The sequence below is a fragment of the Antechinus flavipes genome, chromosome 3 (genome assembly GCF_016432865.1).
Source record: "Antechinus flavipes isolate AdamAnt ecotype Samford, QLD, Australia chromosome 3, AdamAnt_v2, whole genome shotgun sequence".
NCBI lineage: Eukaryota > Metazoa > Chordata > Mammalia > Dasyuromorphia > Dasyuridae > Antechinus > Antechinus flavipes.
In genome coordinates, this window is record NC_067400.1 from 166,816,538 (window position 1) to 166,834,878 (window position 18,341).

At 38.7% G+C, this 18,341-nt stretch overlaps 1 protein-coding gene across 1 annotated transcript in view; it reads right to left on the minus strand.

Annotated features, from left to right (window-relative positions):
* Positions 1-18,028, minus strand: part of IRS2 (insulin receptor substrate 2) — a 41,585-nt gene extending 23,557 nt beyond the window's left edge. The window contains exon 1 of the mRNA XM_051984180.1: positions 13,125-18,028. Coding sequence (XP_051840140.1) covers positions 13,125-17,292 — 4,168 coding nt within the window. The 5' untranslated portion in view covers positions 17,293-18,028. The remainder of the gene's footprint in view (positions 1-13,124) is intronic.
* Between the last annotated feature and the right edge of the window lie 313 nt (positions 18,029-18,341).

Here is an 18,341-nt window from a genome sequence, read left to right on the forward strand (position 1 = left end):
AAGTGAAAATAGAAACAGCTAAGAAGTCAAAGAGTAGAATGAGGTAGAGCCATTGACTGGCTTGGAAAAATCATATATCTTTTTTTTTTTTTGATCTCAGTTTCCCCACAGTAAAAAGAGGAGATTTAATCTCTAAGATTCCTTCTTGCTTTATTAATAGTGGAAAATAGATGAATACATAGAAGAAATGCCATATGGAACTCAGAATAAGAAGAGCGATTTTGTGTGTGTGTGTATGAATATGTATATAAACATACATGCACATGTAGATAAACGTGTATAAGTCTGCAAAAAAGAATAGAATCAGCAGCATCATATAAGAGAAAAATTAATCTTTTACATATCACAATGATTACTACTTAGAATCAAAGTATTAATGCAGGGTTGTGATTTTGTGCATATTTTCTACAATAAGATTTTGAATTCTGAAAAACAGATGACAAGAGAAAAAACAAGATGTAGGCAATCCCAGGTATTATACCTAGATTTTGGCAGCTAAGTAGTACAATGGGCAGAGTTCAGGGCTTACAATCAGGAAGACTCATCTTCCTGAATTCAAATCTAACTTCAGATACTTAGTAGCTATATGGGCCAAAGCAAATCACTTAACCCTGTTTGCCTCAGTTTTCTGATCTGTAAAATGAGCAGGAGAAGGAAAATGCAAATTACTTCAGTTTGCCAAGAAAACCCTAAATGGGGTTATGAAGAGCTGGACACGATTAAAAACAACTGACCAACATAGCTGGTTTTACCCTGTTATTATAAGGCAAAAGGTTATTAATTCCTAAGTATAATAATTATTATCACTGAGGGAACAAAATTCTCAATGCATGCACATTAATATTACTTTGTGGAATTTCCTTATTAACATTGAAATTTATTAATTTATTTTATTAATGGGTGTATGAAATAGCAGTTTGAACAATAATATTTGTTGACCAAATAGCAGATTAATACGAACTGGGTCCCACTCTTACTGAAGGCCTAATGTTTTCAATATCTACCCACATAGAAATCCTCCAATTAAATATGAATAGAATCATTAGGGTGAGAGCTCAGTATCTGTGGCCTTAAACTAAAGTAATGAATATGACATACATTTTATTAATTAATTGTTAATTAATTATTAATACATTTTGGTCTAAGGAAGATATATATTTGATGTGGTTTTTTATTACTACTACTAATAGCATTGTTAATAATAATTCACATATAGAATCTTAAGGATTCAACACATTTTCTCCACAATAGTCCTTTAAGGTAGGTGACACAAATATTATTCTCTGTTTTAAAGATTAGGCAACAAGCACAGAAAAGCTAAATGGTGGCCCATAGCTACAAAGTTTTGTAAATGTGAAAGCTAGAACTCAAACCCAAGTTTTAACTTTTACTATGGGTCCCTTCTCCTGCACTGTCCTATCTTTAAGAAACACTGTTCTATAAAGGATGATAGCCTAAGTGAATTAAAGAAACATGGAAAAATGCACCTGTTAGATTTGTAAGTAATGGAAAGATCCAAACAAGAGACAGAAAACGTCATTGGAAATAAAATAAATGACATAAATTATGTATAATTAAAAGGCTTTTGAACAAACAAAATCAATGCTACCATAATTAGAAGGAAAGTAGGAAACTGGGAAAAATTTTACAGGAAGTTTCTCTGCTAAACTCCTCATTTCTCAAATATATAGGGACCGAAGCCAAATTCATGAAAATAAGAGCCATTCCACAATTGACAAATGGTCAAAGGATATAAAAAGGCATTTTTCAGAAGAAAAAAAAATCTAAGGGATGAATGATAATATGAAAAAACCCTAAATCACCATTGATTAAAGAAATGCAAATTAAAACAACTCAAAAGTATTATCTCACATCTATTACATTAGCTAACATGACAGATAAAAAGAAAAAGATAATTGCTAAAGGGGAATGTGGGGAAATAGGTATATTAACACAATGTTGGTAGAGTTGTTAATTGGTCCAATCATTCTGGAAAACAATTTGGAACTATGTCCAAAGAGTTATAAAACTACATATCCTTTGACTTTGCAATACCACTATCAAGTTTTTATCCCAAAGACATCAAAAAAAGGGAAAAGGAACTATATTTACCAAAAAATATTTATAGCAACTCTTTTAGTGGTGGAAAAAATTGAAAACTGAGAGAATGGCTTTTGATTGAGAAATGGCTAAATAATTTATGCGTTGTCATGGACTACTGTTGTATTGTAAAAAATGACAAGCAGGATAGTTTTTGAAAAAAATGGGAAAAATATATTAATTGAAGCAAAGTGAAGTGATCAGAACCAGAATAACACTTTACACTATAATAGCAATATTATATAGATGATCAGCTGTGAAAACTTAGTTACCTTTATCAAGAAAATGATCTAAGATAAGATAAGTCCTAAGTACCCAAAATTAAGGATGTTATCTATCTCCAAAGAGAGGTATTATCTACCTCAGGAAAGAATTTATTAATTCTGAATACTGTTGATGCATACTTTTTTCCCTTTCTTTACTTTCTTGCTTTTTTTTTTAATATGGCTAATGTGGAAATATATATTACATGACTTTACATTTATAATCTATATAATATTGCTTGATTTCTCAGTGGGTGGGACTGTGAAGGAGAAAGATAATTTAAAACTCAAATTGAAAACTAAATTTAAAAGAGAATGTTAAAAATTAATTCATTAAAAATAAAGGATAGGATAGGAAGATTAAAAAAAAATTTTAATGAACTTTGACAGATTCAACTCCTTAATGTAAAGTGGGTCAGATGTAAGGCTGACAGTGAATCTAAGCTTTATAGTGCTTTTTCACATCAATATGATAGCCCTTTGCTATGACTAGAACTTTTAAACTTTGAAAGCAATACAAATTTTATCATAAAAAGTCTGCTTTTTACAAAATTTCCAAAATATTGAAAAACTTAAGATTTTGATTTTAAAAAGACCATTACTGCTTTTTTTTAGACTTCAAATAGCTAAGTGACAGTTTCCATTTATTTACAATAAATAGCAAATTCTTCATTGCTTCTATTTGATTTTCTCACATTCAACAGCAAATAATATTAAGTTGTCAAAAAACTTTCATGCAATAAAAACACTTGCATAGGTGTATCTTTGTGCACTCCAACCGTACTGTACCCCAAATTCCCACCTCCCAGGAAAAAAAAAACAAGGAAAAAATAAATTGAGTTTTCTAATAAATACCTAAATAAATTTTAAATGAAATCATGTATTTATTTTAACTCTCTCTCAAAGGTCAACACAGAAACTAATTTAAGCACAGAGTTTTTGATTGACCCAATTTGTAAGATTACCACTGGAATAGTTTCTTGGTGTATTTTCAGTACAATCTATATACTTCTGAAATTTATCTTAGGTCACATTTAGATGAATTTTTAAAAGGCATAAACAAGATATAAGTACCACACTGAACATTTACCAGATGATACTTTATTAATAATGCTGATACTACTATCAAAAATGCCTAGGGGCCTGTAGTATGGGAAAATGACTATTAGGCTCTGCTTTTCTAAGGAGTTTATGCTAAATCTAATATCAGCAACTTTGTGATTGGGGAAATAGACTAGAGTCTTAGTGTCTGTCTCCATTTCTAACTCCTTTAAACAAAAACAAGCTGCTCAACACAACATTTAATCCACACGTCACCTAATCCTGCTTAATACTCCAAAAACTCCGGGTAATATTTGGGAGTTTTTAAATTTAGTAAGAACATCCTGGCCTATTTCAAAGACCTCTTCTCCCACCATTCTGCATACCCCTAATTCCCAATATAATCTATCAATGCCTTTTGAAAAACTGAAAGAAATAAAAGCAAGGGACTCCCACATTAATATAAACTGGTCCCTTGGCATGACAATAACAGATGGTAGTGTAACTCAGAACTAGGTTTACTGAAGGATTCTTCAACAAGAGAGAAGGGAATTTGGGATGATGAAATATATTTCAGTCTCTCTTTTAGAATAAGCCTATATCACAACATTTCTTAATGTATATAACTCCTCCCTATTCTTCACACTGGAGATAGCATGATTGTACATGAATAAACTAAATGTCATAAGATAAAATCATATGGGAAGGGTAAACGTATTTATAGTACATCTTTATATTATTTTATTTGCTTTTATTCAACTTCAAAAATAAATAATAAATCCACTATTGGGAGACATTTCCTTTTTTTTTCAGGAAAGGAAAAGTTTTATCACTATCTTAATCACTTTTACTAAATAGGAAAAAAAAATTCCCCCCTATTTTGTTTACCCTGTGAGGCAGACAGTCTCCAATCATTAGCCTGTTGTCAACAGCGATGCTGGGGTAGATTACTAGTGTGTATTGCTTGTAATGGCAGGTGCATGGCCCTGGGGCTGCCATCTGCTAGGAAGGAAGTATTCTCTTCTAGGATGCTGGAGAGACTGACAGCTAATGTAAACAAAACACTGAGTCATCTATAATAACCAGAGTCCATATAGGAGACTTCTAGGTACTTTTTTCTATAGATACAACATGAGTTTTTATTCATTCACTTGGGTATTTATGTTTTGGCAAAAGCATGCATTTCTAAAAAGAGTATTATTGTTATTGTAATGACTATTATTACTAAAGATTGTTTTTCATGTTAAATTCATATATATTCAACTTGGTTAACAATTTCTCTTTTTTATAAGCATAATGAAAGTATTGATAGAATCATAAATTCACAAATAGATAATGTAGTATAAAAACTGATGTTAGTTAACTATTCTCAGACAAATTAATTTGATTAATTTTCAACTATCCCATTACTGAATGGGTTAATGACTTATGTCTTAGTGAACTATTAGAGGAGTTAGACATGAGGGGTATAAAGTATTTAATTTTAAATAATAAATTAGTCTCGAAGAATAATTCAAAATTTAACAAAATTTTAACAAATTTACAAAATTTACAAAAATTTAGCAGAAAACTGAGCAAAGTTTATCAGTTATTGCATTTACAACCTATGCGTTGTCTACCTAATCCTATTCTAGAAGCTTCTTAGAATTAAACTATGACCTAATAATTGGCTATTTATATTGAGTAAATTACTTAGATGCTTGACAAATTGCCACTTCATTTTTATGTTATATGAGTACTATCAAAATTAGCCATATATACTCTATGCAAAAACTTATTTATTTGACCTCCTAAATTACTGTGGTCTCTTAAAGAAAGTACCCTGTATCCCTATCAAGAAGCAATTCATCCTAGTAGACTGATGGGTTGAGCTTCTACAAATGCATTACTTACTCCAAAGTCTATCCTGAAAGAAATTAAGACATTATTATCATTATATGAGAGTGCAATGCACTATCTTTAATGTATACAAATATTTTAGCCACTAACTTGGACAAATCACATAAATTCTGAGTCTCAGTTTTCTCTGTAAAATGATACTATGTGACATGTTTTTGTTTTTCTACATCTAAATTTTAATGCCTTGATGAAATCATAGAAATCTCAAAGCTCTTCAAATTAATAATCTATTTAAAGTTTTTTGAAAGTTTTAGAAACTTTACCTTTCTCCCATAAATTTTTATATCCTCAAAAACAAATATAAATATGTATGTTTCATACATATATATATGTACACACATATACACATGAACATGAACCTTAGGAAAATTGTGATGTGAATATTACAATACAGTATGAATCCTCTAAGATAACCACAAAAGGTTATCATTTATGGTGAGCATGATATTATAGAAAGAGAAGTAGATTAAAAGTTTGGAGATGAGATTCCATCCTATCTCCATTAGTAGTCTGTCAAACTCCTTGAACCTTAGTTTTCACATCTATAAAATAGATATAATAGATATAATAATATCTGTGACACTCAGGGTTGTTGAGTGTTTTACTGCAAGATAATGGATTTGAGATGGGAAATTTTGAAAATTGCAAAATAATTGGCAATTTTCAAGGTACTGCTATTGAGCAGTTATTTATTAATGTAAAAATTCAGAAATACTATTAATAATTCTTTTGCAAAAAAAGAAAAATCTGAAATTTGTTTGTAGAAATTAGTAAATCTTTCATCACAGCTAAACTCAATCATATACCTTCAAAATCAAAAGACTGATTCTCCAAGAAGTTATTAGACTGATTTTTAAACCTCTGTCATTTAGGGGGCACATTTGCAGATAGATATGAACAGTTTATTTGATGCACTATAAGAGAGAACATCTTTTCCATACATAAACTTTAAGATTATGCAATAAAACTCTGTAATATAATTGACTATTAGCATAAGCTTTGGGATAACTGTTCATATGATAATGAAATAAATTATCATGACAGATACATTTGCTTTAAAATAAAATTTCAAGTTTAAAAAATAACCTATGCCTATTTGTTCAAGCATTTTTATTTATGAGCTTGATAAACTTGTCACTTTGAATTTGTTTTTATAATAGAGCAAAAACTCCTTCTTTGCCCATGAGATTGTTGTTGTTTTTTTATTTATGTAAGTCAAGTATGTTCACATGAGGCTAGGTATATGTAAATATCAATTTAAAATAATAGTTTCTAGAAAATTTATAATGAATTTTGTTAATTTAAAATCCTTAAATGAATCAGTGGCTCGGGGGAGTAAATACAGTCTATGAAGCTGGCCTTAAATTCAGAAAGATTTGGGTTCAAGTTCAGTTTCTGATTCATAACTGTTATGTGACCCTGAGAAAATTATTTAACCTGTTTGTATTCTAGGCAATCCTTAAGACTATAAATTGAAGAATAGGTGCCAATCTGCAATGTAAACAGAAGTTTCCTCATCTAAATTTTCCCTACCTCTGTAAAATCATGTCAAGCTCCTATTCCTTTCTAAATGATTCCATATAGATATTGGCCATTTTGGAAGATGCTATATTTGCAAATGACAGCAAAAGAAATTGTTTACCTGAGAAATGAATTTTGAAGAAGAATATCTTGTTCAATTTATCTAATACTGATAAAATGGAAAAATAAATGTAGCTCACTTTTAAAAGTTTATGATTATCAAAATATACACAAAAGCATTTATATACAGATCACAATATTCTAAAATTTAATAAATCTAAATTTAAGGGTTGGCCAGTCAAAAATTATAACTCATTCTAGTTCCCATAGAAAGCACCTGAATTATACAAAATAACATTTTCCCAAGTTAAAGCAAAAGAAGTGAGAATGACCAAACTGAACATCAAGTGGGAAAGTACATGACATTCTGCCTTATTTTCCTGCAATAGTCTAATATAATGAAAGCCTCAAAGTTAATAAGTGTGACAAGCTTTAATTATCTAACATTTTCTCTTTTGGATGGTGGGAAGGAAAGCCTAGTGCATAAAATATTCTCCAAATCTTTTTTCTGTCTAAACATACATTCCTATATGTATTTTACTTAATCAAGTCAATGTTACTCTTTGTAGCTATCTTGAAAGAAATCAAGTAATCAGAAGCAACGATCAACCTAACCATTTCCTCTGCCTTAAGCAACAACTCTGCTGTTTCACTTTAGAACAAACCTACCCTTCAACTTTGTCTACAAGAATTTATCTTAAGTGGTTCAGAGTTACCGACAATCTTTAAATGAACATTCAAACTAAATATAACTTAAAATACAAAGAAAAAGAGGAACATTGATGTCCAGCATTCCCTCCCCCTTTGTATTTTAGGTGGTATTAGTTTTATTTTTTAATAATATGTAAATTAAAGCTCAAAGCAGAAACTGTTGAGGGTTTTCCCCTGCAAAATGTTATGTTTCTTTTATATCTTGAGTTAAATTTTGCTTTTTAAGCTGTCAGTTTACAAATTCATGATACTTTTAATTTCAAAAACTTTGTTAGTTTCAATCAGAAGCACACATTATTTTTAGTGTTGTCTACTACAGAAATTCTGCACAGAATTCTATTCATAAACTAACTAGCATCTAGCTGGAGAATGTGCCTAGGAGGGTGGACCTACAAAAGCTTTTTTTACCCTGAATGATTTTTTTTCCCTCCAAACTCTGTTTGGTAATGTAGATAAAAGACTAAAGTTACATTTTCCCTTAGGTTTAAGGTGAAACTGTAACACTTGATTCTGTGCTTAAAAAAAAAAAAAAAAGGCAAAAACTCCCTATAGTTGCCAAATCTGATACCAAAAGTTAACTAATTCTTGGAACTATGTTTCTGTGGAAAATGCATTAGTGGGTATTTTAACAGAAAAACCATTATGCTTTGCTATGGCTGAAAAACTGTGACCTTGTTTTAGGTTTTTCTTAAAAATAACAACAGAAGTCTGGATTAATGGTAATAAAATATTTTTAAAAACTCAATTTTCAATTAAAACAGAATTTGGAAAGAAGGTGATAGTAAAATGTTGATATATTGCTACATTGTTGTAAAATCAAAGAGCACAGCATTACAAGTCAAAACACGGTCTATAGAGGGACCAATCTCATTTAATCAGACTAAAAGAATGAAATACCAAAGTGAACAAAGAATAATGGAGGCAAAGCAAAGTCTTTGAGGATCTGGTTATTGTTGTTCTAATGTATCTCAAGTAATAACAGCTTGGACTGCCACTAGTAAAACAAATGTATATTTTTCCTTAAACACAAACTGCCACTGCTAAAACAATGTATGATTTAACATACACACTCATCTGGAAAGCCTCTTTTTAAATATGAAGTAATTATAAAGAAAAATTGAAATAAAAACAAGTTTTTAGGTAACTCCAAGAGTAAGAAATAGTTTTCTTAATGATCTATTTTGAAACACTACATTAGAACACTAATGTATATTTTAGAATGCTAATGGTATCTTTAAATGTCCAAGTTGAATTAAAACAATTGAAAAAATACTAATGTCTGAAGCTTTAGTGCCTTAAAATACATAAAACACCCATTTTTTATGAATAGCTTTGTCACATATATATTATTTCCTCATTTGAAAAACTAAATACAGAACTCAAAAGATTATAAATCTATCTCTCTACATATGTAAATATATGTATATACATACATCCACATACAGGAATTATGCAATTATATATAAATATACATATAATTATACAAAAAACTGGTACAATTTTTTAAAAAAGCAAACAATTTTACAGGTTTAAAAATATATTTTATATCTGTGAAACTGTGCTTATTAAATATATTTATATATATATATATGTATATATATATATATATATATATATATATATATATATATATATATATATACACATACCAGTTCCTTGTATATTTGTGAATTCCTGATAAAGAGTGTGTGTGTGTGTGTTGTGTGTGTATATATTTAAATAAGTAGAAGTAGCAATATAATTTTTGGATTGATGACCTACCTTTCTCTGGAAGAATTCTAAAATGTCCTGATATTTTTTATCTATCTCCTTTACCCTCACCACTGTGTCTATGAGATAGTTAAAAGAAGGGAAATTATTATCCTTATTCTGCAGATGGAGAAACTGAGAAATTTGAGGGATTAAGTAGTTTCCCTAAGGTCACACAGTGATTCAGTAACAGAGCAGGAACTAGAAACCTGGCTTCCTGATACTTAATTCAGTGTTCTATGGAACAGATTATGTGCCTACTATGAAGTACTATTTTAGTAAAGGCTTTCCTTTCAATAAAGGAAACAGAGCCAGTCATGTGACTTTCATTCAAGAAAGGGTACATGTGTTTTCATTAGCACCTTACTTGTCTACTCCTGGGAATGGAATAGGAACTCTATACCAGTATTATCTTGTTATGACAAGAGCTAGCCAACTAAACCAACGGGAAAAAATGAAAGGTTATTTGGTTTGTCAACTAAGCTCATTATACTTCTGAAAGTGTTCAAGTGCTTTGATATTTCAGTAAGTACAACTTCCTCTTAAATGTAAATAAAGTAGTGCCTTTATTGTTCCCCTGCAAGCATTTCTTTCATACCAAAGTTACTCAACCATTGGTTTTAAAATTATCATGTGATTATATTCGTTTTCAAATAAATTTTAGACAAATCCACCTGGCAAAGGGAGATGGATATTATTTTAAGCAGCATTTCTCTTCAAATTTGTTTTAGAATAGGTAAATAAATCTTATAATGAAAATCCCGTCTAAGAATATAAGAAATTAAAATACTATTTTTCTTAATAGGTAGTATAGGCCAGTGTACAAGTTTTGCTACACTTGGTTGTCAAGTTTACACAAATCAGAAGTTTTTTTTTTTTTAATGGTAACAAATGACTCAATTAAAAAGCCAAATGGATAAAAGAATGAAAATAAGTATTCCTACACACACATACAAAAGGTGAGTAATCTTTATTTCATTTTTTGTTTTAAATAATTACATTATATTCGTACTTTATTTTCATTGATAATACTTTTTAAAGACTGCCTACCTAAAGCTTTTGACAGAGAACTTTGGTGATCCAGTAAAAGTCCACTGCAAACATAAGCAAACAATAATACACACCCTTTTGCTACCACTTAAATAAACAGTAAATAGGATATAACTAGCACCAAGGTATTTTTCTTCAATCAATACTGTTTGTCCATATCCAAAACAGTTGTTCTGCACAAATATTAAACACTTCCAAGAATTGAGGCTAGTATCAGATATGATCAAGGGTCCTCCTTCCTCTAGTTTCAATGTAAAAGATCATTTTTTTTCCTGAATTCTATTACTGAAATTCTATAAATCATCTCTTAAGAGGCATTTTGCTGTTATGACTTTTTATGTAAAATCACCGGAAACACATTTTCCGTATGGATATGTAACTCTAATCAATTCAGAGGCTTATTCTATGAATTTGTAAATGCTAATGGTCTAGCTCAATAGAGTACTACTTACGGATTACATTAATAATGAAAGATGATACATTTCCACTTTTCAAATCTAGTATTCTTTGTTACAAGTTAGTTCACTTTAGATTCATTTAATATAAAGCTTTCTTTTTTCCTTATCTTGATATCAACTAACCTATTTCTAAATGGGGCATCCAATGGATGCATACACAAATAGTTCAGAAAATTACCAGCCAAAATAACTATCTCTGTTCAGTCATGAAGGATACAAAATACATAGCATTCTGACTTCATGCTGAGAGACAGAGACAGAGACAGAGACAGACATTGCAGTAGGAAAACTTTATTCAAAATCGGCTATGCTTGGTCCCCGAACACACAGTATCAGACTATTTACCATTTTTATTAACCCTAAGAGGGTACTGTATCATAAATGAATCATGTTTCGGAATTAAATTTACTTTATCAGGCAGCTCTCAAGCCCTATAGCAGTGAGCACTCAATGAACAGATTCCAGCTCTAATACCTCCTATAAATATGAGGCAGAAACCAACAGCCAGGGCCTCACCTGAATCCAGTCCAGGTTTTTATTACCCTGCTCCTCCCCTTTAGGGACAGGCCGGAAACAGTAAAAGCTATCAGGTCCTCAGCTTGTGTGTGTTTGTTCTGTTTTTGTCTTTTTAGCTAGAATCAGGTCTGGGCAAAATTGTTGCTTTTACAGTTTGCTGTGTCAAATATACATACTAACAAATACACTTTACTTCTGATGGTCTACTGATAGAAGGTATGCAAATTTTCAGCTAACCCTTTCACTCCTCTGGAAAAGTTTGTAAAACTACCTAGAATATTTCTTTGATAACAATGTACAACAAAATGACCTTCAGTGGATGGACAATATTTATAGGAAAAAGTCTAACATGTCAACTTTATTTGAGTTTCATTAGTCTGCACAAGTCATTATTCTTTTTTAATTATTGTGGCACTTACCTTTTGGTCTTATTTCCAAAAGAGGAAATAGCTTTTTCTCTAGAAAACTAACATGGGGGGAGGGGGAAAGAGAAAGTAATTTATGGTTACAGCTAAATATCCTAAAATGCTACTACTGTATTATAAAATGCCTGTTAGAATTAGGCTTTTAAGATGTGTACTCTTTATGGGGAGAAAAAAAGAAAGAGCAAAATGTAATCTAGTGCCAGCCTAAATCATCCAACTCAAATGCTTGCTAGTTGTAACTAGCAAAACAAAACAAAACAAAAAACCCTCATCAATTATAATATTCAGTTGATCCTGTTCAAGCTTCCCTATCGTCCTAACTAACCCTAAAAGAAGCCTCTAAAGCACCTCAGCAAAAGAACAACTAGGAAATTAAAGAAGAAATCCATCAAATCTCCAACATTTGAATCCTTTTTGTCTTCAAGCTTTGTGTATTTCAGTTCAGCTCCAACATACAAGCCAATTACCATGCCTTCATATTTAGAATGAACTGCCAGCTGCAGTTACACATCACTATTCACAGGCCTTTGAAGAAAATTCCCAGAACAATGAAGAACACTCACACAACTATTACTGACAAAACCCATGTTTTTGTTTCACATTCTGTGCTTCTTGTAGATTCAGTAAAGTTCGTCCACACCAGATAAAGATAATTTGACTAGTAGAAAGTATCATTTAGTTTCGGCATAAAAGTTTAATTAAATTAATAATTATTTGATAGGCTAATTAATTATTTGTCTCTACACTCAGGGGAATGGTCGATAATTTTCTAAAAGAATTTTTTCTGTACTTTATTTTCAAAAATACAAACCAAATTAAAAAAAAAAACTTTTAACAACATTTAAAAACATTATATTCAAGAGTACTGCTAAGGAAAAGGTGAAAACAGGAAGAATTCTAAGCAAAATCTAGACCTTCCCAATAATATTCTAGAAAATAAAAGGATAAACTATTCTGTTTAAAACTGCCTTTTTTTGGCTTGATTCAAAGAAAGGTTCACAGTGTTAAGAGATTGGATCTTTCAATCTGTGAGGAGGGTTGGGGGGGGAGGGTTAAGAGAAATAACCTGGATAAAAAAATGAAAGTATCCCTGTTTTTAAGCCTCCTTCACATTAACTGTTTTACTGGATCTTGAGATGGCCTTACTTTGGCAGAAAAACCCATACAGAAGTGCAAAGTAAAACAAACCAGGATTAATTTAGGGCTTTTGTTAATTAGGTCAAGTTATTAAAGATAAGAAAGAGTGAATTTCAAGAAGAGCTGGTCCCTCACATCTGTCTGTTGGGGCTTCTCCCACTTTGCACCCAATTACAAAGAAAAGATGGTCTCACCTTTCACAGCTGTAGCTTCCTTCAGGTGATGGGACATAAAGTCAATGCTAGCATAGGTGTTGGCTGTAGGTAATGGTCCAGAGCCTGGCCCCACACAACCACCTGTATTGCTGCCATTTCCACCACTGATGAGCCCACTGAGGCCACGGGTCCGGGTCCAGGTACTCTTGTCTCCAGACTGTTGCTGCTGCTGTAACAATAGACCAGCTTCATCTCTAACATCAATGGCAATGTAGTTGAGACCATTCTGGAAGCCAGCTGATGTCTCCCGACACATAGGAGATCCACTGCTTCCAGGGCAACCAACTAATGCTCCAGGTTGGTTTTGTGCCCACCTTGGCTGCTGGGGCTGAGGTGGCAAAGGGAGCGATGGCTGCCGAAGATGAGGAGATGTAGATGGCTCTTCTTCACCTCCTCCAAGACTCTCACCACCACTGCCATTGGGTCCTTCGCTACTTTTCCTGAGAGAGACATTTTCCACAGAGGCCGAGTTGTGGCGCTTAGGATTATGTGCGAAGGAAGGGGATACAGGAGTCACAGTAGTGGTCGAGGAGAAGGTTTCCGAGCTGTGGCGTCGGCGGCCACCCTGTGGGTCAGCACGGATGACCTTGGCACCCCGGTGTGGGTCTGGAGGTGGGCTGGCCAATAGAAAGGCCTCTACACCAGACACCTGCTCCATCAAACTCAGCCGCTTCACACCAGATGTAGGGCTGGTCACCCGGGCACTTTCTGGCTTCGGAGGTGCTGCAATGGGTTGTGGTGGAGTGGCAGCTATGCCGAAGGCCATCTCGGTGTAGTCACCACTATCCCCTGTCTCAGGGGGACATGAGGGGGAGGAGGCAGAAACAGGGGCTGGGTGGCAGGTAGAAGAAGCTGGAGGCAGACGATACAGTTCTCCTGGTGGTGGTGGAGGTGGTAGTTGCTGCTGCTGCTGTGAGGAGGAAGTAGAGGAGGAGGCAGGCGGTGTTGGCAGTGGTGGGCAAGGGGAGGAGGCCTCAGGGGACATCAAGGCATCCAAGGAGCCTACAGAGCCACCACCCTCAGTGCCAGATTTGGGTGACTTGGGTGAGCCAAAGCCAAGGTTCATATAGTCAGAGAGGGGAGAACGCCTCCGGCTGTCACCACTAGTGCCAGGGGTACCTGAACCCATTGAAGAGGCAGGGCTGCTAGCTGAGAGTAATGATGATGATGAGGCTGCTGAAGTCAGCAAGGGAGGTGGAGGTGGTGAAAGGTGGGCTCCAGATTCACTAAAGTCAATGTTGATGTACTCACCTGGGCTTTTAGGCTCAGGTGGCAGTGGGTACTCATGCATGCTAGGTAGGGTTCTAAGTCCCTCCAGGGACAGCCGGGTTGGCCGGACTGCTCTGCAACGCTGAATGAGGAAATTCTCTGGCCTGTTGTTGTTGCCACTGCTGCTGCCACTCTGCCTAACTGTTGAAGGCACTAGGTGGTGAGATTGGGAATGGCTGCCCCCATTAGACACAAAAGGCCTGGTGGACTCGGTGCAGGGTGTAGCTGTGGTGGGCAGTGGCTGTAGTCTTGGCTGCTCCTGCTCCTCTTCCACAATCCTCCTCCCCACTGGAGAATTCATGAATACATACTGGTCACTATCCCCATTTCGAGGACAGGGTGTTTTGTAGGAACGGGGCAGTGAACTGTAACAGCAGCCTGGGACTCCTTTGGGTGGCTCTCCACCACCAGGCAATGGGACTGAGTCATAGAAGAAGTCAGGTGGTGTGAGAGAAGCTCCAGCATCACTAGGGGACATGTTAAGGTAATCCCCATTGGGAAGTAGCTTGCCCTCAGAGCTTTCCACTGAGAGCTTGGAACCACACCACATCCGCATGTACCCACTGTCCTCAGGAGAGCTTTCAGCTGGAGAACTGGTCTTGTAACTGCTGCCATTCAGTGGAGAGCCCCTACCACATGTTGCTGATGAGGCTGCCTGGGATGCTGCACCTGCAGCAAGGGAGGCTACTGCCATCCGTGGTTGTAGTATTTGTTTGGGAGCAGAGACACTAGTGGGACTCATGGGCATATAGTCATCGCTTTTGCAGCTTCCAATGCTGCCCCCTGTCATTGGGGCCACTCCAGGAGTCATGGGCATGTAGCCATCATCTGCTCCAAGATTACTGCTGGAGCTCCGATGGGAGCCAATCTCAATGTCCCCATAGTCCTCTGGGTATGGGTTATAGGTCACTTTGGGAGATGAGGCTGGGTAAAGGCGGCTTGAGCTGCCTGCAAAACTTGCCCGCATCAGAGTATATTCATCAAGGGAGGCAGAGGACACTTGGGGCACTGCCCGTTGGCGAGCAGGTGTGGTCAGAGAGTAAGTCCTCTTTCTGTGACCTTTGTCCAAGTCTGTGGCCCCCTCCCCAGATACCCTTCGGTAGGTTCGGCCACCTAAACTCAGGGGCCTCTCCATGGTCATGTATCCATATAGTTCAGTTCCACTGCCATCTCTTGCTGGGGGGGTCTCAGCTATGGATTCAGGAGTGTTGCTTCGGTTGCTGCAAAAAGCCCGGAGGTCCCCAGGGCTAGAGCCATATTCGTCCAAGGACATGAAGCCTGGGTCACTGGGGGAGCCAGAAGCAGAAGCACTGCCACTAGAGGGCCGCTGGCCCTGGTGGTGATGAAGTTGATGTGGATGTGGATGCTGTCCTTGAGGCAAGGAGTAAGAAGCTGAGCCATGCCCGCTGCTGGACGAGAGGCTGCCAGGGCTGGTGGCAGACGGAGGGGAATGGGATACGGGCATAGACATGGATCTGCTGTGTTGCAGGGGGCCCCCTGCAGGGGCTAACATCATCTTACTAGGTCGCATGGAGGCGCTGCAGCTGCTGCTCAGAGTATGGGACCTGCTTAGAGGAGTCCTCACCGGGCCGGGACTCATGGGGCTGCCGGCCACTGAAACCGGCCTGCAACTCACCCCTCCGCCCCCGCTGCTGCCATCCCCCTCGCTGGCTGTGCGTACCCGACAAGAGCTACATTTCCCAGCTCCTGGGGCCTGAGTCGCAATGGGAGCACCGGAGGCAGGAGGCGTGGCGGCCAGACTGTCGGTCCGGGATCGGCGAAGGAGCCCGGTCTGGCTGGGGGGCAGGTTGACCAGATGGTGGTGGTGACGCCGGGTGCCTGGGACGCTGATAGGGTGGGTGGAAGAGGAGCCAGAGGACTGGCTCTTACTGCGGGGACGGAATTCGAACAGCTCCTTCAGGGCTTTCATGGCCTCCAGGATGGTTTCGTGGATGTTCTGGGCCACCACAGAGTCATCCGCCTGCATCCACAGCTCGCCAGGACCTGTGGACGCAGAGCGCCCTACCTCGATGAAGAAGAAGCTGTCTGAGTGGCCGCAGCGTCGGATGTTCATTAGCTGCAGAGTGACCGACGGCACCTCGCAGTTGAGCTTCACAAAACCGATGGTGCGCGCGGAAAGGCAGAGCCGGTACACCCCTGTCAGGTTCTTGCTCTGTCCCAGCCCTTTGGGTTTCAGGTTTACCTGCCAGACCTCCCGGTAAGCAGCGGTGGCCGGGGTGATCAGCCCGTAATGGAGATCCTCGGCCGCTGCCCCAAAGGAGCCGCTGCCGCCCGAACCCGGCAGGGAGGCGCTGCAGGATGAGGCGCTGGCCGATGAAGCGCCGGACGAGAGGCAGTGAGGGTAGAGAGAGCTCGAGTCGTAGGCAGCTTTGCCCTCATTGAGCAGGTCCGTGAGCGCCCGGTACCAGCCCTCCTGCTCCTGCTCATTTTCGGCTGCCACAGCGAAGTACTCGTCCTTGGTGTAGAGGGCGATCAGATACTTGTGCTTGGCGTCTGCCCGCTTGTTGATGTTGAGGCAGGAGTCTAAGGCGATCACCCTTTTCGGGGCCCCTGACTTGTTCTTCCACTTTTTCTCATTCTCGTAGTACTCCAGCCTCGCGGGCAGGGGTGGCTGTCCTCCGGACCCCCCACCGCCCTGCTCTTCACTGCCGCTCCCGGGGCCCCGGAGTACGAAAAAGCGTTTATGCCCATGTTTTTGCTTCCTCAGGTAGCCACACTTCCTCACGCTGTGGTTGTTGTTGTTGTTGTTGTTGTTGAGGTTGGTGCTGCCGCCTCCACTGCCGCCGCCGCCGCCGCCGCCGCCTCCGTTGGAGGAATTCGCCGGGGTCAGGAGCCCGTTTAGTGGCGGGCTGGCCATCCTCCCGGGAGGGTACAGTCCTGACCTCCCCAATCCAGTCGCGAAGGCAACAGGGGGAGGGGAAAGGGGGAAAGCAGAGGGAGGGGTGAATTGGGGAGGGGAAGTGATTTGGGGATGGGTGGTTAGGGATGGCTTCCCTTCTCAAATGAAAGCGTCTCTTTCCCCAAAGGTTAAAAAAAAAAAAAATCTAAAGATGAGCCAAGCAGGCTTCCCTTGGATGCTCGGTTATCTCCGGTGGTCCGGCCGGATGATGCACAGATCACAGTCCACTCCCGCCCCCACCTTCTCCAACTTCCCGCGGCTCCTCTCTCTCCAGTGTCTCTGGCTGCCCTAAAAAGCACCCTGTAACCCCAGTCTTTGGACTGCAGCCTCCTTCACTGCTTCGGCTGTTCCCGGATCCGGGTTATGCCGCTGCACTTGTCCCTGCTGCCTGGGCTGCAACCACTGCCGCCACCGCCACCGCGGTTGCCGCTGCCTCTCTGCTCTCGAAGCTGCTTCGGTGAGCTGCGAATCCCTCGGCGTGGCTTGGGGTTGCTGCCTCTGCTACTGCTACTGGTGCTACTGCCGCCGCCAACGGCGACTCCTGCCTGTCTCGGTCCCAGTTGAACAGTGAGTAACACATCGCGCACTGAGTGACTGAACTAAAGAGCAAAACAACATGTGACTCTGCGTTACGCAGGCACACACACGAGCGCAGGGTGAGGGGGGAAAGAGGGGGCGAGAGAACCGCACTCCTCCCCCACACGCACCCCGCATTGGGTGCAGCGCCGGGGGACTGACGGCCCTGAGCACCAATTGAGCACCACGCAGAGGAAGTGAGGGGGGGAGAGGAAGACTGGGGGAGAGGGGGAGCTTAGAGGGTGGCGGGAGGAGGGAGAAGGGAGGAGAGAGAAGGCGGGCCCTAAAGCACCCCTCCTTCCCCCCTTCCTTCCCTCTCTCCCTCCTCCTCTCTCTTCTCCTTTCTCCTTCTGTTTCTTTTCCCGCCTATCCCCTCCCCCGCTCTGAGCTTCCCTCCCCTCCCCGCACACACGGTAAAGAGGTGGAGGGAC